This window comes from Diceros bicornis, chromosome 30, assembly GCF_020826845.1.
Source record: "Diceros bicornis minor isolate mBicDic1 chromosome 30, mDicBic1.mat.cur, whole genome shotgun sequence".
Lineage (NCBI taxonomy): Eukaryota > Metazoa > Chordata > Mammalia > Perissodactyla > Rhinocerotidae > Diceros > Diceros bicornis.
Window position 1 is genome coordinate 8,509,164 of NC_080769.1, and position 23,033 is coordinate 8,532,196.

Below are 23,033 nucleotides of genomic sequence, written 5' to 3' on the forward strand. Positions count from 1 at the left end.
TCTAGCAGCATTATTCATAATAGCCAAAAGGTGGAAACAGCGCAAGTATCCATCAACAGATGAATGGATAAATAAATTGTGGTATATCCATACAGTGGAATACTATTCAGCCATAAAAAAGAATTAAATACTGATACATGCCAAGATGAACCTCAAAAACACTATGCTGAGTGAAGGAAGTCAGACACAAAGGGTCACATATTCCATTTATATGAAATATCCAGAATCAGTAAATCCACAGAGGCAGACTGGTGGTTGCCAGAAGCCAGGGTGAGAGGGGAATGAGGAATAACCACTTAATGGGTACAGGATTTCCTTTTGGGCTGATGAAAATGTTTTGGAAATAGGTTGTAGTGGTTGCACAATATTGTGAATGTACCAAATGCCACTGAGCTGTTCACTTAAAAATGGTTAATTTCATGTAATGTGAATTTCACCTCATTAAAAAAAAAAACATCCGTTAAAAAAAGAATCACCCATTCTCCTCAGCTACTTCAAAATGTCCAAGCAGAGAGTCTGAGAGATAGAAAAACTCGGAGAGAAACGCAATAGCAAGCACCTTACATAAACTTTGACATTAGGAAGTGGTGTTACTTCCCCAAGCTCTCCAAACGCAGCAAAGTGCTGACAGCCACCAGCTGTGTTTGTAGAGTGACTCTCCTGGCCTATCTTTAAAGACTCAAAATTTCCGTCTAAACATTTTTTCTTGTGTTTAAACGGAATCACCAGGCAGAGTCCATTTCTCCAAAGACTTCCTTGCTCATCTGTGCTTCCCGGAGGGAGGTCGCCTCCAAATCCTCCAGGCAAATTGCGGGAGAGGTTAAATGGAGGTCGGTAAACCTGGACTATAACAGATGGCATTTACTGTGGGCCGCGATGTGCCAAGCACGGAAGCAGCACTCTCTCACTTAGTCTTCACAGCAGCCCAAGGAAGTAGGTCGAGCATCATCCCCATTTTACAGGCGAGAAGACCGAGGCCGGCCAGGGTGATGGCCTCAAGCGAAGGGTGGGGCGTGGTTGGAACCAGGCCACGTGGCTCCCAGGCCCGCTCTGTCTTCACCTCTCTTCTCTGCGGACTCGAAGCACCCGGGCTGTCGTTTATCCTACCCTGGGCCACTTCGGTCACTCTGTTTACCCGCTGGCCCCCGAGTTTGAGACCCTTGGGTGCAGATGGGGCCACGCCGCCCTACAGACTCCATGCAAGGAAACCCCAGCGCTTACTACGGGCCAGGCCTCACGTCACTCAGTTCTCATCACTCCCATTTTACAGACGAGGACACTGATAAAGCGATGGTTCTAAAGCGCACACGGAACGACGAGCTGGGCGTCGAACCTGAACCCCGCGCTAACAGGAAACCCTACGGGTCGCGTGCAGGGCCACGCCCACTTTGGATCCGCTCCCCCCACACTGGGCAGCCCAACGGTCGTCGGGCGCGGCGTACTCTGGGAAAAATCGCCGAGAGGAGCCTTAGAAAGACCCGGCCGCTTCCACCTTAGTTGTCTTAACTTTTGCCTGAGAAGAATGCACCACCATCGTACTTATTTTTGTCATTTTCCTCCACCAGCAGTTGATACTAGAAGTGGAGACCTGTGAGAAAAGAGTCTCTAAAAGCTTGGATGTTTTGGGGCGCATCAGGCATTTATTTGGGCAGCTAGACTCTCAGGGGGTCCTTCACGCCAGGCTCTGCTGGTTTCGGACAACGGGCAGACGCGACTGCCAATGAGCTCCGCCCAGTAGCGGAGGGGGCAGGGCTAGCCCTTAAAGGAGCCGCGACCCACTAGCAGACCGAGGGTGACCCGGATGATGGCGGCCGGCGCGGCCCTAGCCTTAGCCCTGTGGCTACTACTGCCGCCAGCGGGGGTGAGAGGGGCAGGGCCCCCGCCGATCCAGGACGGCGAGTTCACGTTCCTGCTGCCCGCAGGGAGGAAGCAGTGTTTCTACCAGTCCGCGCCGGCCAATGCAAGCCTCGAGACCGAGTACCAGGTAGAGGCTCCCGGGCCGGGAGCGAGCGGAGCCAGCGAGAGGGGGCGTGGCCAAGCAGCTGAAGCGAGGCATGCACTACAGGGGGAAGGGGAGGAGCCGTGCGTAGGAGCGTGGGGGCGGAGCCAGGGGAGCGAGGCGGAGGGGCGGGGACAGCGCGTGGGAGCGGAAGGGGTGGGAGCAATGGAAGGAGGCGGGGCTCGAGGGAGACAGCCAAAGGGGGCGGGGCCATCGGAAGGAGCCCTTCAGAGACCGGAATCTCGCTAGTGGGCGTGGCCAAGGAAAAGGGTTGGATCTATTGGGGGAGCTGGTGGGTGTGTCCAGGATGCGCTGCGCGTAAGGGCACGGTCAACATGAGGATTTCCCGGGGGTTGGGCTAAAGAAGGAAGGGCCTTTTCTGCCTTATTTGGGGCGTGGCCAAGTCAGGGGCGTGGCCAGGTAAACGTCGATCAAGGACTTCCAACGGGGGCGTAACCAGATGAAAGGGCCGATCCCGAAGCTGTCACATCAGTGAGGGCGGGGCCGAGGCAGGGGGCGCGGCCAGAGGGACGGGCGGGGGCAACACTGGGTTCCAGGTGTGGGTGTCAGCGCTCAGGTGGGCCCCTGAGTCTGTGCGGGTCTCTGCGGGTCGGTCCAGCCCCGGCCTTCTCTGGCAGGTGCCCTTGGCCTGCCCCTAGCCCTCCACTCTCTCTTACCTGCCCCCCAGGTGATCGGAGGAGCTGGGCTGGACGTGGACTTCACGCTGGAGAGCCCTCAGGGCGTGCTGCTGGTCAGCGAGTCCCGCAAGGCAGACGGCGTGCACACGTGAGTTAAGTCCCGCCTGCCCAGGTTCGGTTACAGCCCTGGCCCGCTCCAGCGGCCTCGGGTTACCACCCTGCCTGCCTCGTGCAGTCTGGCTGGCTGGCCGGCCACCCGGGGTCATGTCTGTGTCTGTCTGCCTGCCCAGGGTGGAGCCCACGGAGGCCGGGGACTACAGGCTGTGCTTTGACAACTCCTTCAGCACCATCTCGGAGAAGCTGGTGTTCTTTGAGCTCATCTTTGACAGCCTGCAGGAGGATGAGGAGGTCGAGGGCTGGGCGGAGGCTGTGGAGCCCGAAGAGATGCTGGATGTCAAGATGGAGGACATCAAGGTGCACCCAGCTCTCTGGCACTGGGCAGCAGCGCAGCCCTGCCCTCCTGGCTTGGCTCAGGTCCCCCTTGGCCTGGCCCAGCCTCCCCTACGTGTTGGCACTTAACTTATAACTCATTCAATCTCCATAACCACCCCACAGGTAGTGTGCTTTAATTATCCCCCGTTTTACAGTTGGGGAAATTGAGGCACAGGATGCCTAAGTAACTCTCCTAAGGCCCCCACAGCCAGCAACTGGCAGAGCCAATATTTGAACCCAGGCAGTGTGGCTTCAGCAACTGCTATTTATTAACCACTAGTAAATACATTCCTTATACTTATTTAAGCATTCAATTCTCATAGTGATTCTGAGGTTTAATTCGGAAGCTCAGAGAGGTTAATTAACTTGCTCACGGTCACACAGCCAGGGAGTAGCAGAGCGAGGGTTTAGACTCAGGCAGCCTGGCCAGAGTCTGCTCTCAGCTGTCTCTCTCCCGTCCCCCCACATACGAACTCTGGCCCCATTCCGCAGGACAGAGGCCTGACCCTACTTCTCCCTCTGCCCTGCAGGAGTCCATTGAGACCATGAGGACCCGGCTGGAGCGCAGCATCCAGATGCTCACGCTGCTGCGGGCCTTTGAGGCACGTGACCGCAACCTGCAGGAGGGCAACCTGGAGCGGGTCAACTTCTGGTCGGCCGTGAACGTGGCCGTGCTGCTGCTGGTGGCCGTGCTGCAGGTCTGCACGCTCAAGCGCTTCTTCCAGGACAAGCGCCCCGTGCCTACGTAGCCCTGCCCGGAAGAAGACCAGGAGATGGGAGGGGCAGCAGGGCGCATGCGTGTGGGACTTGGGGGTCCCTTCCCCAAGTTAGTTCCTTACAGGCCAGGAGGCTGTGTGGTCTGGGCCTGAGGGGTGGCCCCCGTGCGTCTCCTCCCTTCTGGGCCAGCAGGGAACACGGGCTGGCTGGCAGGCCTGGCCCTCCAGGGCGGGTGGCTCAGTGCCTGCGTCTACTTGCCTGGAAATTGTGCATGGGGGGTCTGCAGTGTTCGAATGCAACCCCTGGATTTTGGGGCCCTGCCTCCATCCCCTCTTGTCATGTGCCTTAGCCCAAGTCCTCCAGCTGGCACCAGCCCTGCCCCCTGGTGTGTGACAGGGCCCAGGAAGCAAACTCCCCCCACTTCCCCACTGGCCCTCGCTGTGTGTGGGCCCCCACGCCTTCCTTCCTTTCCTTGTGGCTCCACCCGAGGCCTGTGGCTGCTGCGGGGGGCGGCCTGCTCGCGCCAGGGGCTGGGAAGGAGACACGGCTGCAGTGTTCTTGCCAGGATGGTCACTTTATTGACAGGCAGGGCCCCAGCCCCTCGGCCCAGCGGAGGGCGCTCTGGGCATGAGGTTTGGTAACAGAACTTCAGGAGCCAGGCCTGCAAGACCACCCGGCCCTCCCACGCTCCTGGCAGGGGCCCCAGACAGGGCTGAGGGGTGGCTGGCTAGAGCCTGCACAGGAGCCTCATGGAACAGGGCAGTCTGGCCTGGGCACCGGAGTCAATAAATTATGGTCAAAAAAAATCCCAGAGCTTGGTGACTGGGGCTCCAGGACACCAGGCGGGACAGACCTGCCCCCCAGGGGGCAGCCAGGCAGGCGGGAGGGGTCTCCCACGAAGCTCAGAAGAAAGGTCGGGCAGGAGCCGATGGAGGTGGTCGCCTGGGCACAAGAGAAAAATCAGAAAGCAAAGTTGAACTGTGTCTCTGGCTGGGCCAGAAGGCCTGGGCCCCCCAGGGGGCAGAGGGGAACCAGGGCAAGTCCTCAGGACTGCAGGGTTGGGGAGGGGGCCTGACCACTGCACGGTTGGGGCATGCCCACCCCAGGCCCGCCTCGTGGCCTCCACACCAGCACTGCATCATGGGGCGCAGCCAGGCCTGTGTGTGTATGTGGGGGCAGTGGGAGAGTGGGGAATATTTGCCCCCACTCCTGAGGTGATAAGGAAAGGAGAAGATCTCCCCTCTAGAGCATGGCTTCCTCCAGAAGCAGCAGAGCCCCTGTGAGGGAGGGGAGGGGGTCCTCATCAGAGGCCTGCTGGGGGAAAGCAGGCAGCCCATGTCCTCAGCCTGAACGCCAACACAAAAGGCCCACGCAGCAGCCACCAGAAGCTTCTTCCCTTTATTTTAGTTTATTAATAGGATACAGACTGCAGGCACTTACAGTGGTCAGACCGAGCGAGGAGCGAGCGAGAAGTTCTGCTCAGACAGGCCGCCCGGGGCCCACCCCGTTGGGGAGGCCTGTGGGGGAGCCGAGAGGCCCCCAAAGTTCCCCACCACTCGGCCCCGAGCCCAAGACGCCCAGGGGACCATGAGGAGAAGGGGCCAAGGGAGGAGAGAGCGAAGATGGCCAGGGCCGAGGGGTCTGGCTCTGGCGAAGGCACCTCTGGCAGCCGAGGCTGGGCCGCGCGATTAATCGGCCAAGGAAGGAATATGTACAACTCGGGCAGGGCGCACAGCTCCCGCGCAGAGAAGCGGACACGCTCCTCGCGCCCCAGCAAGGGCTGGGGGGCACAGGCGCCCCTGGTGCCCGGTTTCCAGAAGGCCTGGTCTACTCAGGCTTTCCCAGCCAGAGAAGCCTCTGGGCGCGTCCCCCCACCCCAGCCTGGATCCTTATTCAGGGTGGCACTCGGGGTGAGGTTTCCTCCTCTGCGACCCGAGACCTCATGCCCCAAAGTGCAACACCAGGGCTCCCCTGCCCCGGGGCTCCAGGGCCCCTGTGTCCAGCTGGGGCCGGGGGCAGGGAAGAGCCAGGGCCGGCCCGCAGGGAGCCTGGTCCCGGCACGGGGACGGGAGGGCCCGAGGAGGCGGAGGGGCCCAGACCACCGAAGCTCCTACACCGAGGGTGCTCGAGGCCCCCCCGAGAACACGCCCCCCGCAGCCTAGTCAAGCAGGGACGGCTCGGCCGGGCGGATAATGGTGGGCCGGCTGGGCGCAGCAGGGGGTCTTCTGCTGCAAAGAGAATAAAGACAGACGGGGAGGGAGAGATGGCAGTGAGGCCCGAAGCAGGGCAGAACGAGGACCCAGGCCCCCCCAGCCCCGCCCCAGGGTGCGGCCCGAGGCTGGATGCTCTGCAGGCTGCTGGGTGCCAGGAAGGGTTTGCCAAGCCCAGGCGTCAGCTCCCCCCCAATCACTTGCTCCGTTACCCTGGCCAAGTCCCTGACCCGCCATGACCTCAGGTTCCTCAGGGGAGAACTGGGGAGAAGAGAGGCTGGCCTGCAGGGTGGGGGGGCCGCGACCGATCATGTGTGCCCTCAGTAAGGAAACAAAGGTCAGAACCAGGAGAAGGGGCCCCGTGTGAGGGGTCCCGAGCTGTGTGGTGGCCACCCACTCAGGCAGAGGACAGGTCTGGGAGCCCAGAGTCACCTTCACTCCACTGCTCTGTGACTTTGGGCAAGTGACTTGGCCTCTCTGGGCCTCAGTTTCCCCACCAGCCCAGTGGGGATGCCGGTGCCACCTCTGCTCCCTGCAGGGCACAGGCCAGTGGCTCTAGAGGGCGGGCGGCGAGGGGGGTCCAGCCTTACCTGGGCACTCCCGGGGGGATGCCAGGGGGAATCCGAGCTGGCCGAGACGGGATCTGAGGCGGGGCCGAGAAAGGGTCGTTGTTGGCAAACACGCTCTGGGGGCCGGGCCGGGACGGGATCGGGGGCGCTGAGAAGGAGGCTGCTGCGCCCACGGGCACAGGAATCAGGGGGGGCCCCGGGGTGGGGCCCCTCACTGCTGGGGGCCGGCCCGGGGGGTGCACGCTGGACACTGGTCTGCGCTGTGGAGTGGGGCTGTGGAGGAAGCAGAGGGCATGAGCTGCGGGTGGGGCGGGGGAGCCGGCCACGGCGGCTTCCGTGACGCGGGCCGGCACCAGCTGACACCCAGGGAGGTGTGGGTGAGTGCCTGGCCCTGGGCGAGGGGCAGCGCGGGCGCACTGGCATCCTCCATCCACCCCTCAGACCTGCTCAGCCATGGCCGTGCTCCCACCCGAAACCCCAGGGCCCCAGCCCGTCCTTGGCCACCCAGGGCTCCCGCTTCCCTCTGACCTCACTCCCACAGCATTTCCCTCTCACTGACCCCACAGGGGCCTCCCCACCTCCTCCAGACTACCCTCCGTAGCCCAAGATCCTTCCAGAGCCCAACCCTGCCCTCCAAGTCAAGTCCAATGCTCCCAGGGGCTGCAGGGCCCCCAAGCCCCTGCCCTGCTGCTCCCCAGGCTGGATGCCGTGTCCCCTCCCTAGGTAACTGCATGGCTCCCGAGGTCTCAGTAGGGCTGGCACCTTCTAGGAGACTTCCCTGACCGACCCTCTCTCCTCCTGCCACCTGCCCTGTCACTGGTTCAGCGTTCCCGTCTGATGCTCTGAATTGCCCACGCCAGGGTCTCATTTCCAGCCTGGGGCGATCGTGGGGAGAGGACGTGTGGGTTACGCTCTCAGCTGTGCTCTGTGCTCTAGGACCCCTGTGGCCGGCGTCCCCAGGCCTTTGCCCTCTCTGGCTTCCATTGGGCTTAACCGACGGAAGGCACCAGAAGACAGGGGCCTTTACCGTTCTCTCTCCTGGGCCCTCAGGCCTAGGCAGGGTAGCAGCTCCCACTGTGGCTAGCCCTGGGCACTGCGCCATCTGGGTCGGGCCCCTTCACCCTGCCCACCCACGGGGGACACATGGGGGAGCTGAGGCAGAGCCTCTGCGGCACACGGGTGACCAGGCCGCGCGGACCTGTGGCCGCTGGTGCTCTGGATCCAGGTGTCGTCGACGGGTGGGGGCACGGGCGTGGACACGGTGCTGGTGCTAATGTCCCCGATGATGCTGAGTGCCTCCTTGAGCGCGTGGTACATGCGCAGCATGTCGTCCCGCCGCTGAGCCTGGTCGGCCGACTCCTCCATGAGGCTGCTCTGGTCTGACGACGAGTACAGGTAGGCCAGCAGCTCGTGGTGGATGAAGGCCTTTGTCTGGGGGCACGGGGCGGAGGGTCAGTGAGCCCACCACACCCACCGGGGACTCCGCCGGCCACTGCGGCCGGCTGCAGCAGCATCCCTCACCCCCCGGGGCTTTCTTGTCTTTAACTTGACCGCCGAGCACGCAAGACAATTAAAACACTCCCGAGCCCCCGAGGGGCATTTCAAGTGTTCTTCCAACCATCTCATGAGATTCTTATTAAACTTATTCCAAGAATCTCATCTCTTTTATTGCTATCTTTTCTCCCATCGTATCTTCAAAACTGGCTTTTGTTTGTAAACTGCTAGTTTCCGTTCACTGATTTGACACTTTATTCCTTCCTGAATCCTCCTACGGGATACAGGAGTTATTGTTACTTTTCTTGGGGTTTCTAGGTACACATGTTCATGTGTACATGAGCTCTTCAAATAGGGACAGTGTTTCCCATTCTTTTTCAATGTTCACACCTCTAAGTTATTTTTCTTATCTAATTGCTTTGGTTAGTAACGCTACAAGAAAGTTAAATAAAAGTGGAGATGGCCCACTTGTTCTTGATTTTAGAGAGGATGCTTCCAGAACTTCCCCAGTAAGGTCAAGACTAGAACTTTGAGACTAAAATGCACAGATTCAATGGCTATAGGACAGCTCGTAACAGAAGACCCCTTCTACAATGACCTTTTTAAGAATGGATGTTGAATTTTCTCAAACGAACTTTCAGCATCCACAAAGATGATCATGCTCGATAATTTTTGACTTATGAACCATGTGAATGTGTTAGCTATTCAAACACTTAAATTTTGAAAAACCACTAAAAGAGAAAATAAAACACAAAAAGGTACAGTGAAAACTCCTTTGTCCATCCTGGCCTCCTTAGCCTCCTGAGTTCTAGGAAGCAACATCTCTCACCAGGTTCTTGTACAAACGTCCAGAGGTTTCTATGCATATATAATTTATATATTTATATATATTTTTCCTCCCTTTTTACACAAATGGGGAGCCGTCCTGTAGATTCTGTTATGCTCCATACCTTTTGCACTTAATGAAAGTTATTATAGACCTGGAGACATTCCTCATTCTTGTTTTTTGGCGATAGAATGGATATTTATTAAAAGGATTCTACTAAATGGATAGAGATTTCCAATCTTTGGCCACCACAAAACAATGCTGAAAAGAATAACCACGTATATGCTCAATTTGCATGTGGACACCTGTCTGTGTGGGAGAGATTCCTGCAAGTGGAGCTGCTGGGTGGAGCGTATACACGTTTTAAGTTTCATAGCTGCAGAACCACATATGTCATAAATCCCATCGGTATGTGAAGAATATTCCAGGACACCCCTGGAACTTAACACTGATCACTTCTGAGGAGACGGTGAAGAACGGAGTGAAAGGGAAGGGACTTAGGATTTTTGCTTTAGACCCCCGTGTGGCCTGCCCCTTCCAATTTCCCAAGAGAGGCTGGGAGTCCTGATTCTGATGTTTAAAAGGTGGCGACTCACTCTAATTTTTAATTTTATACAAATCTGGCCGTGGCTGCCCCAGGCCCCGACTGTGACGGGCGGCCCTGGAGGCCGGGCACTCACGTTGTTGATCATGAGGTGCATGATGGTCTTTGGCATGAGGTCGCGGATGGACTTGTTGATGATGGCCACGTACGAGTCCACCAGGTTGCGGATGGTCTCCACCTGCCGCTCCAGCTGTGGGTCCATGGAGAAGGTGTTCTCCTGGGCTCCGTCCTCATTTTCAGCCTGCAGGAGGGGAGGTGGTGAGGGGTGACTGCGGCCTGGGCGAGCGGGGGGACCCCTCTTCTCTGGGAATGGCTTGCCCTGTCCCGCCCACACCCGACCCTCCGTGGCGGGGCCCTGATGGCGGCGTCGGCACCGTGTGGCCCTGCCTGCCCCCGGCCTGAGCTGCCGGGACCTGGGCTGACCAGGGCCCAAGGTGGGCTAGATCCTCTCACACGCGTATCTGGTGGCCGAGGACGGCAAGCTCACTCCGCCTCGAGGACGGAAGGAGAAGAGACTGAACAAAGCAGACGGGACCCCCGTCCATGTGCATCCCTGTCCTTGGCCTCAGCTGGAGGACCCTTCGGGCCCTGAGGACAAAACCCTCTCCCACTTTCTGCTTTGTGTGCTCAAGAGGGTCTGGGCTGGGGCCGGCCCTGTGGTGCAGCGGTTAAGTGCGCGCGCTCCACCGCCGGCAGCCTGGATTTGGATCCCTGGCGTGCACCGATGCACCGCTTGTCAGGCCATGCTGTGGCGGCATCCCACATAAAGTGGAGGAAGATGGGCACAGATCTTCCTCAGCAAAAAGAGGAGGATTGGCAACGGATGTTAGCTCAGGGCTGATCTCCCTCACAAAAAAAAAAAAAAAAAAAAGGGTCTGGGCTCTGGGCTGCGTGCTGTCAGAGAGTTCTGGCAAACACAGCCTGGAAATGACCCATCCCTTCCTCTCCCAGGTGGGGTCAGCTCAGCCAGGCTGTGCCGGCCAGGCAGGGCGGCTCCTCACCTGGTCCTTCTCGGGGTAGACCCCGGCTCGGAGGAACGAGGCCTTCCAGCTGTCCACGTCCTCCTGGGAGTCGCAGGCCAGCTCAATCTGCCGCAGGTCCTTGTAGACGTTCCTGCGGTGAGGGGGGCGGGGGGGAGAGGCCCGTGCTCGACCCTGCCCGTGGGCCCTCGGGTGTGGTGAATTCACACCCGACCCAGGCACTCAGGACCGGAGGCCCCAGGATGGCAGCAGCACCCGCACCCCATCGGGCAGATGGGAGTGCCGTGAGTTAGCACCCACAGCACCCCACACCGAGCCAAGAGCAAGGCACGCACTCAGCGAGCGTCTGATCCAGCAGCATCCGGGGTGTTTCGCTTTTGTGGGCTCAGTTGCTCCCTCTCCTTGCCCTGGGAACTGCCCATCCCAGCTGCCAGCGCCCCCTCCAGAAGTGGCAGCTGTCCCGACACCCTCCCCAGTTGGAAGCTCCCATCAAGGTGTTTTCTGAGAGGCCACAGCAGCGCTGTCCAAAAGAACTTTCTGGATGGTAGGAACATTCTCTACCTGCGCTGTCCAACGCGGTAGCCACAAGACACAGGTGGCTTCTCTCTGAGCACCAGGAGTGGGGCCAGGGTGACTAAGGAAGTGAATTGAACATTTTATTTCCATTATTTTGAATAGCCACAGGGGCCAGTGGCCACTGCACTGGACAGTGAAGGTCTAGAATGTGTCTGATTCCTGGGGGTGGGGGTGTGGAGCTGTGCAGAGACGCAAAGGCTTGTGGAAGGCAGGGCGAATGTGGTCTGTGGGCGGAAGAGAGGCGCAGAGCCACGGGCTGGAGGAAAAACGGACAGACACTAACCAGCATTTATGGACAGTGTTCTATAGGCCAGGATCCGTGCCACCTATACCATCCTGTCTTACAAGGCAGCTGTGGCCAAGACAGCCAAACTGTCTCAAAGCCTTCGAGGCAGACCTGGGTTTGAGGTTAGGCTCCTTGTCATGGAGCTCTGGCCAACCCGCAGTCCACGAGTGGCTGCCCTGACAGACTTCTGGAAGGAGTCATGAGGGGAGGGGCATGCCTTTGCTGCTCCTCTTCCTCCTTCCTGCTGCCTGGAACATCATCGTGATGGCTGGAATTTGGGCAGCCCTCTTGGACAAAGAGGAGGAAGGCTGAGGAATAAGAATGAGCACCTGGGACCGGATGCATGTGGAGCTGCCCCACCTGCCCTGGATGGTCAAGTCTAGACTTGATTTACATAACAATACCAAACTTCTATCTCGTTTCCGCTACTATTTTTCTGGGGGTCCTGAACTCCCTCCTACATGATACATCAGGTAATACCTTCGCTCCCTTGCACAGGGGATCACAGGGCCAGGAAGGCGGGACAGCTGCCCAGCACCACACAGCCAGGATGAGCTTCCCAGCAGGCCTGTCCTACTGCAGAGCCAGGGTCTCCAGCACACTGTGGGGCTTCTCAGGTGGGGATGTGCGGTGGGGAGGGGTGAGCCTAAAAGTGCTATAAAGGTTTCTGGAGCCAGCTGATAGCCAAACTGGGCCTCAGACCTTTAGGCCAGGCCAGAACAAACCAGGACAGACCTTCTCTTACACAAAACAGGAGGCTCGGCTGGAACGGGTGGCGGGGTGGGCAGTGGGGCAGGTGGGCATCGGGCCGGCAAGGAGGATGTCAAGGAAACCACTGGACCTCGGCTGACAGCTAACCCTGACTCATGGCCCCTGGTTCCTGAAGGAGGGCAGGTGTGAGTCTGGGCAGGCCCTCCCGGATCCCCGCTTGACCTTCCTCCTGCTCTCAGACCCCCTGCCAACTGGGTCCCTTCCTGAGTAGAGGAAAGCGTCTTTGCTTGTGCTAAAGTCTCCTACCAACGCCCCAGGAGATGGATTTACCAAGAGTCTCCTGGGCCCTTCTCCTCTGTCTACGCTCGCCCAGAGATCTCGGCTCATCTCACAGCTTTGAACACCACCACGCGACGACTCCCCATGCCACATCCCCACCCAGAGCTTGAGCCTGAACTACCCGGCTGCCTCCCCGACACCCCACGTGGTGTCTCACAGGCCTCGCTCCTGCAGCATGGGCCCAGCCCCTGAGTGTCCCCGAGCCCACCCTGCCTCCGCCTTCCCCATCTCAGCCCACGGCAGCTCGGTCCCTGCAGGAGCTCGGGGTCGCCAGCAACGCCTCTCTCTGTCACACCCACACCCAGCAGGAGGAGTCTGGTCAGCTCTGCCTGACTCTAGGAATCCGCCCCCTCCTCCTCCATAGGCCGCACGGCGTCCACCCCAGCCACCCTCACCCTGGTCTCCTGCCCCCACAGTCGGTCCTGCGCACGGCCACCAGAGGGCGCCTGCGAGCACCCGAGTCAGGTCCCTTCCCCCCTGCTCAGAACTTCATCCCATCTCCTGCACCACTTCATCCCACCTCCACCCAGAGCTCTCCCCTGACCCCCATCTGTTCCTCGCCTGACTCCCTTTCTAGAACGTGAGCCCCCAGTGCAGGGGCTGTTCACGGCAGTGCCTGCTGGACTGAACGGAGCCGCTGGTCTTCGCTCCTTCCCCTCCCCGGGCACCGGCCTCACCTCTGCTCCGTGTTGAAGATGGCGAAGACGTGCTTGTTGGACATGAAGCCCTTCTCCACGTCGCGGATCTTGAGGTTGTCCAGAGGCAGCATGTACTTCTTCTCTTTCTCCTGGGGGCAGAAGGGGAGTGGTCACTCCGGGCTATTGAACTGAGGACCTGCGGATGCCCCAGACGGGACCCTACCTCGAGGACCACCACCAACGCCTAACGCTTCGCAGGCTGGTGGCTCTTCTTGGATTAACTCATCTGCCACCACCCTCCCTCTGGCTCACCCTGTCCTGGCCATGCCGGCCTCCATCATGCTCCCTGACATCCCAGGAGAGCTTCCACCCCAGGGCCTTTGCACAACTGCGCCCTCTGCCTGGAACGCTCCTCCCTGCAATGCCCGCATGGCTCCCTCTTTGCCTCCGTCAGGTCTCTGTGCCGAGGGGACTCTCCTGGTAAGGGTCCACCCTGCACTCTCCCCACACTCCCCCTCCCCCTCACATAACACACCACTTATCTCACTTATTGACCTAGGTCACCATCTGTCACCCAGACTGACTCATCAGTTCCTCGAGGGGAGGGACTCCTGTCTGTTTTGGTCACTGCTGACACAGTAGATGCTCAGAACTGGCCCACTGACTCTACCCAGAATCTAGCCCCTCCTCCCCTCCAGGCTGACTATGAAACGCCAACTCACAAGGAGCCTGTGAGTGAGTTACCACTATGATCCCATTTCACAGCAAGGGAGACCGAGGCCCGGGGCTGGGACTTAAGTCTGGGCAGCTGCAGACAGTCCTGGAGCTGGAAAGCGGGGCCCCACTGAGCTGACGCCTGAGCCCCAAAGCCACCGAAGTGTCGCTCACTTCCTAAGGGCGGCCCTGTTCAGGAAGTGCCAACCCAATGCCAGGCAGGGCCGTCCTGGGGAGGCGGCTCGGGAGGATGCGTCCCTCAGCCAGGGGCGCGGGCCTGGTGAGTCACGGGGCCGGGAGTCGCATTCCAGAGCTGGACGCTCACCCACCGACGTCGGCTTAGCACCCACAGGGCTGGGCCCCTGCTAGCGCATCACTGTCAGGCCTCGCAGGGGCTGTGTGCGTGCGTGTGTGCACTAACTGTTTCCACATCAGGAAACCAGAGGACAGCGTCACGGTCCCCGGACTCTCATGCCCACAGGACCCCCAGCAGCTCTCAACGACCAACGCGGAGCACTGCTTGTCCATCAGCTCACGGAACCCTCCCTCATCCCTGCCAGGGAAGTAGCGTGCTCAGAGAGGGCAGCCGGCTGCCCAGCGCCACACAGCGGGCGGAGCGGGCCACTGCAGGACTTCAGAAGCCAGGTCCCTGTGACCAGAAGCCAGGGTCTCTGCACGGCCCTCCGGGCCTTCCTTTCACCTGCTGGGCGTCTCTGCTCCCCCTCACCCGGCAGCTCGCTTAGTCTCCTGTGTCCTGTCCCTATCCACTGGAAGGCCCCAGAACGAGGCCCAGCACGGCTGCCACCTCCAGATTTAAGAGCAGCCACAGTGCTGGAGGGAAGGGGCAGGGGCTCCTCGGCAGGGGCTGGCTCAGTTTCAGGCCACGGCAAGGGAGGCAGGAGCGAGCAGCGGGCATGTGCGCGGGCTCAGTCCTGCAGCTTAGAGGATCGGGCGGTCTCATCCCCTCCAGCCACTGCCCCTCTCTGCCTCAGTTTCACCATCTGTCAAAGGCAGACAGGAGTCTTGCCTCTTAGTTCAAGGCGAGGATGGAGATGACCATACCAGGCACCAGGGGTGTTCTTTTGTGTCTGTCTGTCTGTCCGTCTATCTCTGCTCCAAGCTCAGCCTATCAGGCCCTGGGCAAGGAGGAGGGACAGAGCTCCTCCAGCCCGAGCTGTGGTGAGCGGCAGGAACAGGGCCCGGCGGCCACGGAGGTGGGAGCCCATGGGAGGCAGGGCAGCGAAGAAAGGGTGGGCCAGGATCCCTCCAGCCTCGAGGAAGAGTTTGGGGGCTTTAGAAGGGGCCAGGGCCGGGGGGAAGGTTCCCTCCCTGGAAGTCTGTGGAAGGGCTGCCCCCACCCTGTGGTGTCAGGAGGCAGGAAGCTTCCAGTCGGCTGGCCAGGCCAAGTAACTGAGTCACAGTCCTCTCGAGCCCCAGCGAGACGCCACATCTGGAACTGTTTACAGAGCGATTCCGCCCGGAGCGCGGCGGCTGCCTTCCTGATGCTGCCGGCACACATGCACACAACACACACAGACATACATGCACACAGCACACACAGACACACGTGCACACAACACATACATAACACACACACCACACACACGCACACCCGCACACACACACCCTCCACACACACACACACACGCAAACACACACACACACACACACACACACACACACACACAGACGGAGGCGTGCGTGTGCCCTGCCCCCAGCCCGACCCCCAAGGAGCCCTTCTCCTGTGCACAGAGGCCAGGGACCCAAACTCTCCCGCCCGCCCGCCCGCCCCCAGCCGCCTCCCCCACCCTGGCCCTAGGATTTCCTGAAAACCCACAAGTTGCTCCAGAGGCGAGCCGGCCCCAGCCTCGCCACGTCAGAGCAGAGGAGCCGCTCGGCGCGGGCGGAGCAGTGGCTCCTCGCCTGCTCGGAGGCCGGGGGGCCCACGGGATGGACAGCCGGCCCCGCCAACCCAGTGTTCAGACTACCTGTTCAGGGGGCTCCGAATGTGTACAGTAGTCTGCACATTGGTTAGGCTGGGCTCGGGCCAGCGGCGCGTCGGGACGGGCCCCCCAGAGCGCCTGCCGCCCCCACGGTGAGGCAGAGCCGGAGGTGAGTGTCATCGCCCACCACCCTGTTCCCCACTGGGTGGAGACTCGGATGGAAGATTCTGGAGTCAAGCAGGGCCTGGGTGGGAGAAGAGGCTCCAAGGAAAGGCAGAGGGAGCCCTGACGCCAGCCGAGGAGTTGGGGGTCCCGGCCAAATTGTCCCCCATTCCTACCCCAGGCTGTAACTGCCTCCTTTTGTTTATTTGTTGAATAAAGGAACACGGACATCATGCCTCTCTCTGAGGCTCCTCTGAGAAGGTGGCCTGGCCCCGGGTGGCCCCTGGCCATCACGTGTGTGACTCTGAGGGTCCCTGCTGTGATCCTGACTTGGGTGGGGGGTGGGGGCCCAGGATTTCGCTCCTGCCCCTCCCAGTCCCAGGCCGCTTTGTGTCTGGGGCGCGCGCAGGGCCCCTTTCACGGGCCTGCTGGTTCTCGTTACCCGGCGGGCGCTCGACCCTCCCATCACTTTCCCTGCCTCTGGTCTGGGGCCCACAGGAGGGTCGGGGGCGCCTGCTTTCAGCCCCAGAGGAGGGAAAAACGAGGGGCCCTCCTTAAGGGAAAGAGGAGAAGCTCTCAGAACTGCAGTGGGGCCAGGGAGTGACCCGCCAGGCTGGGTTCGGGCGCAGAGCCCCTCTACAGCTGCCCAAGGCCGTCGCCAGGCCTGGCGCTGCCGCCCTGGGGACCCCTGAGCCCAAAGGCGGGGACCAGCCCTCAGCCTGCCCGACAGCTGACGCATCAGAGCAGACTGGGTCCCAGACCGCGGGGGCGGAGAGAGGCAGAAAGAGTGTGACAGCGTCATCCCCACCCCCTCACTCCGGCCATTTTGAGGAGCAGATCTGGCCACGCGGGGTCCTGGAGGAATGCCTCGTCTCGCCCTCCCTCACATCCGAACCCCCTGAGGCTCGCTGGCTCTGGGGTCCCGGATAACGTCCCCCCCACCCCCTCGTTTAGAAACAGCCACCCAGACAGGGTCCATCAGGGGGATCGGGGCTCCAGAGGCACCAGAAGATTCCAGGGAAGAGTCTCTGGCCTCATGTGGAGTGGGAAGACGACATTTCACTCCAGACACCCTCCCCTTGTTGGATCCGCATCCAGCCTGGCCGCAGCGGAGCGATCCAGGCCAGCTCTGAGGTGTCTCTTGGGTCAGAGGGGGCGCGTGCCCTGTACCTGCCACACGGAGACCCTTCCCTGCTCTGTGACACAGGGCAAGTCATTGCTCGGAGCCTCAGTTTCCCCACTGACAGATGGAGTGTGAGGATGAGGAGGGTGACCTCCACGTGAGGCCTCAGGGGGCTCCCCCAGCCAGCAAACTGGGCACAGGGTGGGGGCTTCATAAACACGAGCGCCACCCAGGGGCACCGACAGACCTCTCCCTGCCTTCTCTCTGAGCCTGGGTGGAAATTCACACAGTTGGGCCTGGGGCGGGCTCCGCTGCCGGGGGGGCCCCCGAGTGTGGGCCCCAGGCGTCCTCCCCAACCGTCAAGGGGAGGAGAGCCAGGCGGGGTGGACCCCGGCGTTACCAGAGAACCCGGCCTCTCCTCCGAGGGCCCCTAGAGCCATGCTGGTGGCTGTGCTGTTCCAGGTAAGTGAAACACAGCGGCCATGGGACTCGATTCTGGTCAGGGGCACATGAGCAGAGCCCTCCCTTCCCTTCTGTGGACCACAAGAGGCCACACGGCGATGGGCCCAGAGAGGCTGCCCGCTGGGCTGGGAGGGCACTCACTCTCAGCCCCTTGCCCACAGGCTCCTGGAGACCGCAGCATGCAGTCCTGCTCCCTGTGGGTATTATTCCTGGTGCTATTCCCAGGGACCTCTTCTGACGAGGACAAGCACACGCAGAACGTTCTAAAGACAGACACGACGGCTAAGCACCTCACAGTAGGCAGGGCCCACTTCACAGATGGGGAAACCGAGGCCCCGAGAGGCTAAGGGCCTGGCCGAGCCCACGTAGGTTGTAGATGATGGAACCCAGGCTGTGCCCTCTGAGAGCCGGGCCCCCCTCCCTGTGACTCTTGAGGTTGGGGGCGGTTTCCAGCCTGCCGGCGGCTCCCTCTCCCCAGCTCCTGCTCCTCCTCAGAGAGTTGAGCCACCACCAGGCGGGACCCCACAGGGGGCCGAGAAGGGCTGGGACATGACGTGCGTGCCTGGCACGGCCTCCAGCCCTGGCCATTGCCATCCTCACGTGGGCTCTGGGGCACAGTGGTGCAGGGAATCTTTCTGGAATGAACGAGGGAGTGACTGAATGCCCGCCCACTCCCCTGCTGCCCACCCCACGGCCACTCACCTCCTCGTCCTTGTACCAGGACAGGGACTCGGCCGTCAGCACGAACCAGTACTCCTTGGAGCCGCCCTTCATCAGGCTGATGTTGTTGATGGTCAGCCAGCCCCTGCGGATCACCTGGCGGGGAGGGGGAGGGCGCGGCTCAGCGGGGACGTGTCCCCACCAGCCCGGCCGCCCCCAGCGCAGCGCACAGCGCCCCTGGCCAGGTGGGAAGCCAGGCGCCATGACAGAGACCCAACTCCACCTGCCCCAAAGCACCTTCTGCTGGAAACCAAGTCCCCAAGCACCTTCCCACTGGAAACCAACAGTCCCACAGACTCACTCCCAGCCCAGGGTGACGGGGAGCCGGCCCGGGAGCCCCCGTGCGCAGGGTCAGGTTGAGTTAGCACAGGCAGCAAGAGGTGCCCAGCTGAAAGCTTCCCAGAGGAGGGGTCCTGGGCTTATGGGGTCGTGTAACGTGGGATGACGTAACACTGGAGAAACTGAACCAGGCACCAGGGGCGCCCTCTGGAAGGTGGCTGTCCACGGAGAGCTGGGGGAGTCGCCCACACCATGGACAGGCTCTTCGTCTCTCTCCTTTCCAGGCCCCTGGGCAGAGGCTCAGCACGCAGCCTCGACTCTGCCGCCCACCTGTCGGCTCCTCTGTCCGGCTCGCTGGGCGTGCTCGGCGGGCACGGGGACCTGCTCTGACCGGGGTCGTGGCCAGCCCCTGAACCGGGCTCCCCTCCCCACAGGCTCTCTTCAGAGAATAAGGGTGAAGGGACATCTCCACTCAGAGGGCTGGGGACAAAAGGTTGAGCCCGAGGGACCTGCAGGGGAGGGTCCCCCTTTTCTCTGCCATGTCAGGGTTCTGGGCTGGGGGAGCCCCGGGATGGGGCTTGCCTGGCCGTAGCTGTCACCTTAGTGGGAGAGACAACCCAGGCCTGCACGGGGGACTCACCTGACAGCTAAACTCAGGCGGCCTGGGGGACCACGCTCCCATGTTCCCTGGGCCATGGAGACACGCGTGGGCAGGAGCCCCCACCACTCGGCACGGGGGACCCAGGGCCAGCGGGAAGCACATGGAGGCAGAGGCAGGGCCGCCTGGGGCCGAGGCAGCGACAGACTGGGCCAAGCTACAGAGGGTGGGCTTTGCGTGGCCACAGAGAGCTGGGAAGGGCTGGTGTTGAGCCCCCCAGGGCGGGCAGAGCAGGAGCACCCGAGGGGGCTTCGGGGATGCCTCTGGGGCCCACTTGCCTTCCTAGAGGGTGGGTCTCAGGAGGGGCTTCATGCTGCCTACCCTGACCCGCCCCCAGGCCTGTCAGATCTTAACAGGCCACCAGCCCGGGGCCCCTCGGATGTGGGCTCCGAGTCTCAGAGGCCATGAAGGCGGAGGGGGCCACAGAGAACCCTGGGACCCCTGCGCTCCGCAGAAGGCCCTGCCCAGGTTGGGGACAGCACGAGATGCCATCTGGCAGCCCTCGCTGAGGCCAAGGCCACAGCCTCCTCCCTCCCTGGGACAACAAGACAGTACGGGGAGGGGGGGGTCTTCCGGCCTTTGGCACCTGCCCATCCACGGCTGCCTGGTGGGTGAGGTCACAGTGTCTTCCCTGGCAGCAGGGTGACTGACCTAACCCAGTTTGCTCAGGATGCCCCGGTTCAGCACTCTAAGGCTTGAGTCCTGGGTGCCCTGGCTCCGGGCCAGGCCGGGTGATTAGTCACACTGCCGGCAGGGCTGGTCTCCAGACACAGGCCCAAGGCTGTCCCGTGTAGAGCTCAGGAAGGAGGCCCTGCTTCTGGAAACTACGCCCAGCCCCAGAGCTGTGGGGGTCTCTCTGTTCGTGCCTGCTCCTTCGCTCCCCCAGGGGGCCGGGTGGGGCCCACCTTGTCTCAGCCCAGCCCGGGCACAGCGTGGATGCTTCTAAACTGTGGTCACTGTCAGCAGGGGAGGCAGAGCAGAGGGTGGAGAACCAGGCTGTCCGGGCTCCCCAGGGAGAAATCCTTACATGGCGAGGCCTCTACACTCCCAGGCCCAGCCTGGTTCCCAAGGGAGCAGATGTACCCCGACTAGCCCTTGGTGGCCCGGCTGGTCAGCCTCCACCCTCGGTGAGCAGCAGTCAGAGCTGGTGGATGGGACCCTGGCCATGCTGCGGAGCGTGGGGCCATGCCAGGAGTGGCACATCTGAGCCTCGGGGCAGGGGCTGGTCAGGCCTGGAGAAGCTCCCAGGTAGGTCCCCTTCCTCTCAAGCTACCCTGACAGCTGCCCACGTGGGAGCCCAAGCGAGGCCAGAGACAAAAGCCCACCCCAGGGAGGCGCAAGCTGTGGGCGGCAGACACAGGCGCTGAGTCCAGAGAAAAAGGAGCAGCCAGGCCTCCTCATCCCAAAGCCAGATTTGTGCCCAAGGGCACTGGGCTCAGACGGAGGGCGGTTGGGGGCAGAGAAGAGGCAGGCAGGGCTCCCGTGCTCCAGGGTGCACAGCGACAGGCATGCAGGCACGCTGCGGGCGGGAGGAAGGCCGCCAGGCAGCAGGCAAGAAGTGGCACAGCTGGGGCCCCTGGCAGTGGGTCCCAGCCCAGTTACCCAGGCAGGGATGGAAACCACGGGAGACCCAGGGGCCACAGCCACGTGCATGGCAGGGCTGGCCGGTGTGGCCGGGGGTACAGAGTCTGGTATAGAGAGAGAATGATGAGGCCTCTCGGGGTGTGGGGAGATGCAGGCCCCTGGGCTGTTCAAAGGGAGAACACCATTCAAGTTCAAAGGGGACTGGGGGCGACGTGTGGGCAAAGCAGGAACCATGGGCCCAGGGACCAGTCATTCCTCCTGCCACCACCCTGCAGCCCATCAGGTCCTTTCTGCATCTTCCGGGCCCTGGGCACAGCAGATCCCTGCCACGGGGCTGCCCAGGGCCTCAGGGGCTGGCAGTGGAGAAGACCCCAAAGAAGAGGCCTCCGTTAGGGCTGCAGGCCCAGGCTGTGCTCTCCGAGGAGGAAAGCTGGGCTGAAGTCAGCTGCCCGGAGGTGAGCACCTTGAACTGAGCTCCACTCTCAGATGTGAGCAGCACCTGCTCCCCCCTGGGCTGGGCCACCCCCAGAGAGGAGACGTCACCTATGACAGGGATGGCAAATACCGTTTGTGTGGGGGAGGGGCACACCCATCAATGGACAGGAACTGCCCGGAGCACCGTGGTGAGAATTCTGGGCAGGGAGGGAAGGTGCTAGGATCAATTAGTGATGTCTGCCACAGGTAAAGGAGGAGGGAAGGGGAAAGTGGCACAGAATGGCCTAATCAATCACCATATCTGCCATGGAGGCAAGAGGATAGTGGCAGCATCCAGGAGTGAGTTCCTACTCAATTAATCATGTCTGTCTTGAGTACAGGAAAGGTGTTACATGCAGAGCTCTCATGTGGGGGAAAAAACAATTCCTTGATCGGTTAGTTGCATCTGCCACAGAATAAGGAGTGGTGGCATGCTTAGGAAAGAGTGCCAGGATTGATTAGCCATGTCTGCCATGGGCACATGACAGACGAGAGGCACCAGGGAAAGAGTGCTGGATCAATTAGTAATGTCTGCCATGAGCACAGGCGGGGAAAATTTCTGCATGGTGATGTTCGCATTGGAGACAAAGTGGCAGCAGTGTTAAGAATAGGTTCCAGCAGGGCTTGAGCAAAATTTTCCCTGGCCAGGGATGCGAGGAGAGGGAGGTGGGGGGTGTTAGCCAAGTATTTGCCATCCCTGACCTACAGGATACTAGGTCAACCTGTCAGGAATGCGCTGGAAGGGTGGGCCCCCAACCAGGGCGGCCCTCAGGTTAGTATCTGTGTGAGTCGGCTTCTGCCCAGGCATAACGCCACGTCCGGCGTCGGCCGCAGCAAGGGGTTTCGGGTTAGCTTGATTTTTAGCCGTTCTGTTATTTCAGGGGAAAGGGAACGTTACAGGGTGGCAGGGTCTCCACCGGAACTAGATTCTCTACCATTGGCTACCACGCTAAGTGGGTACTTACCAAGATCTCCCCCTTTGAAATGCAAAGTTAGGATTGTGGGTAAATCAAAGAAGAGCAGGCGGAGGAAAAGAGACGTAAGGGACGTGAGGGGACAGAGAAAACGCAGAGGAAGCACAAAAATGGGAGGAGAGAAGAGCAGGAGAAAAAAACAGCAAAAGAAAAAAAATTACATGCTATTAATGATATTCATGGTGTTAATATTTAATTCATTATCATTTCCTGAAACAAAAAAGCAACAACATATGTATTACCTACGGCAAGCGCAAAAAAATCATGCAGTGGTTACGTCCTTGCTTCCAGAGGGCTCTATGATCGTGCAAGATAAACGGCAGAGCCCCCGCCCCCACCCCCGCCCCCACCCGATGGGGAGGAGCAGGGACGCTGGCAGGAATTTTGCCCAAGATGACATGCACCTACCACTGGCATATATAAGGCTGTTCAGATTTCACAGGGCCTCTGGCTGGGGCATGGTATCAGGGTAGAAAACCCTTGGCGTGGCTCTGGGTATCTCCAGGTTTGGGGCTCCCCAGAACTGCTTGTCACAACACAGCCTCCCCCAGCCCCTTCCCACAGGCTCTAAGTCTCTGGGGCGGGGACCCAATTTGGCTGCAGACACCACAGGGGACTGGGCGGGCCCTCTGCTGAGGGTCAAGTTCTAACTGTGGCCTTGGATGTCAGACAGGGCCTTCCGGGTGGGTGAAAGCTGCCCCCTAGGCCCTGCCAGAGCTTTGGCTCAAAGACAGGTTTCCGGAAACATCAAAACCTGAGTGGACTCGAGAGGATAGGGTGGGGATCTGGCGGCGCGTTCCCGGCGCCAGGCGCCATCGCTGGGCTCTACAGTCCCTTAGGCCCTCCCGCCCCCGGGGGGGG

General features: G+C 60.8%; 2 protein-coding genes across 8 annotated transcripts in view; one reads left to right on the forward strand and one right to left on the reverse strand.

Annotated features, from left to right (window-relative positions):
* The first annotated feature begins 1,766 nt into the window (after positions 1–1,766).
* TMED1 (transmembrane p24 trafficking protein 1) lies at positions 1,767–4,222 on the forward strand. Its single transcript, XM_058525687.1, has 4 exons — positions 1,767–1,984; positions 2,688–2,785; positions 2,928–3,111; positions 3,660–4,222. Exons 1-4 carry the CDS (start codon positions 1,802–1,804, stop codon positions 3,876–3,878), a joined length of 684 nt encoding a protein of 227 aa, XP_058381670.1. The 5' UTR covers positions 1,767–1,801; the 3' UTR covers positions 3,879–4,222.
* A 491-nt stretch (positions 4,223–4,713) lies between these two features.
* The window catches only part of DNM2 (dynamin 2), an 85,501-nt gene continuing 67,181 nt past the window's right edge, over positions 4,714–23,033 (reverse strand). For 2 of the 7 annotated variants that reach the window (XM_058525691.1, XM_058525692.1), the window contains exons 14-21: positions 22,164–22,175; positions 18,186–18,299; positions 13,119–13,228; positions 10,551–10,662; positions 9,626–9,790; positions 7,824–8,056; positions 6,647–6,898; positions 5,231–6,071 (exon numbers count right to left, since the gene is read on the reverse strand). In XM_058525691.1, coding sequence (XP_058381674.1) covers positions 6,005–6,071; positions 6,647–6,898; positions 7,824–8,056; positions 9,626–9,790; positions 10,551–10,662; positions 13,119–13,228; positions 18,186–18,299; positions 22,164–22,175 — 1,065 coding nt within the window. In that variant the 3' untranslated portion in view covers positions 5,231–6,004. Of the gene's footprint in view, positions 4,789–5,230; positions 6,075–6,646; positions 6,899–7,823; positions 8,057–9,625; positions 9,791–10,550; positions 10,663–13,118; positions 13,229–18,185; positions 18,300–22,163; positions 22,176–23,033 lie in introns of those variants that run through there. The other 5 variants (XM_058525689.1, XM_058525688.1, XM_058525694.1 and 2 more) reach the window with 3 other exon arrangements.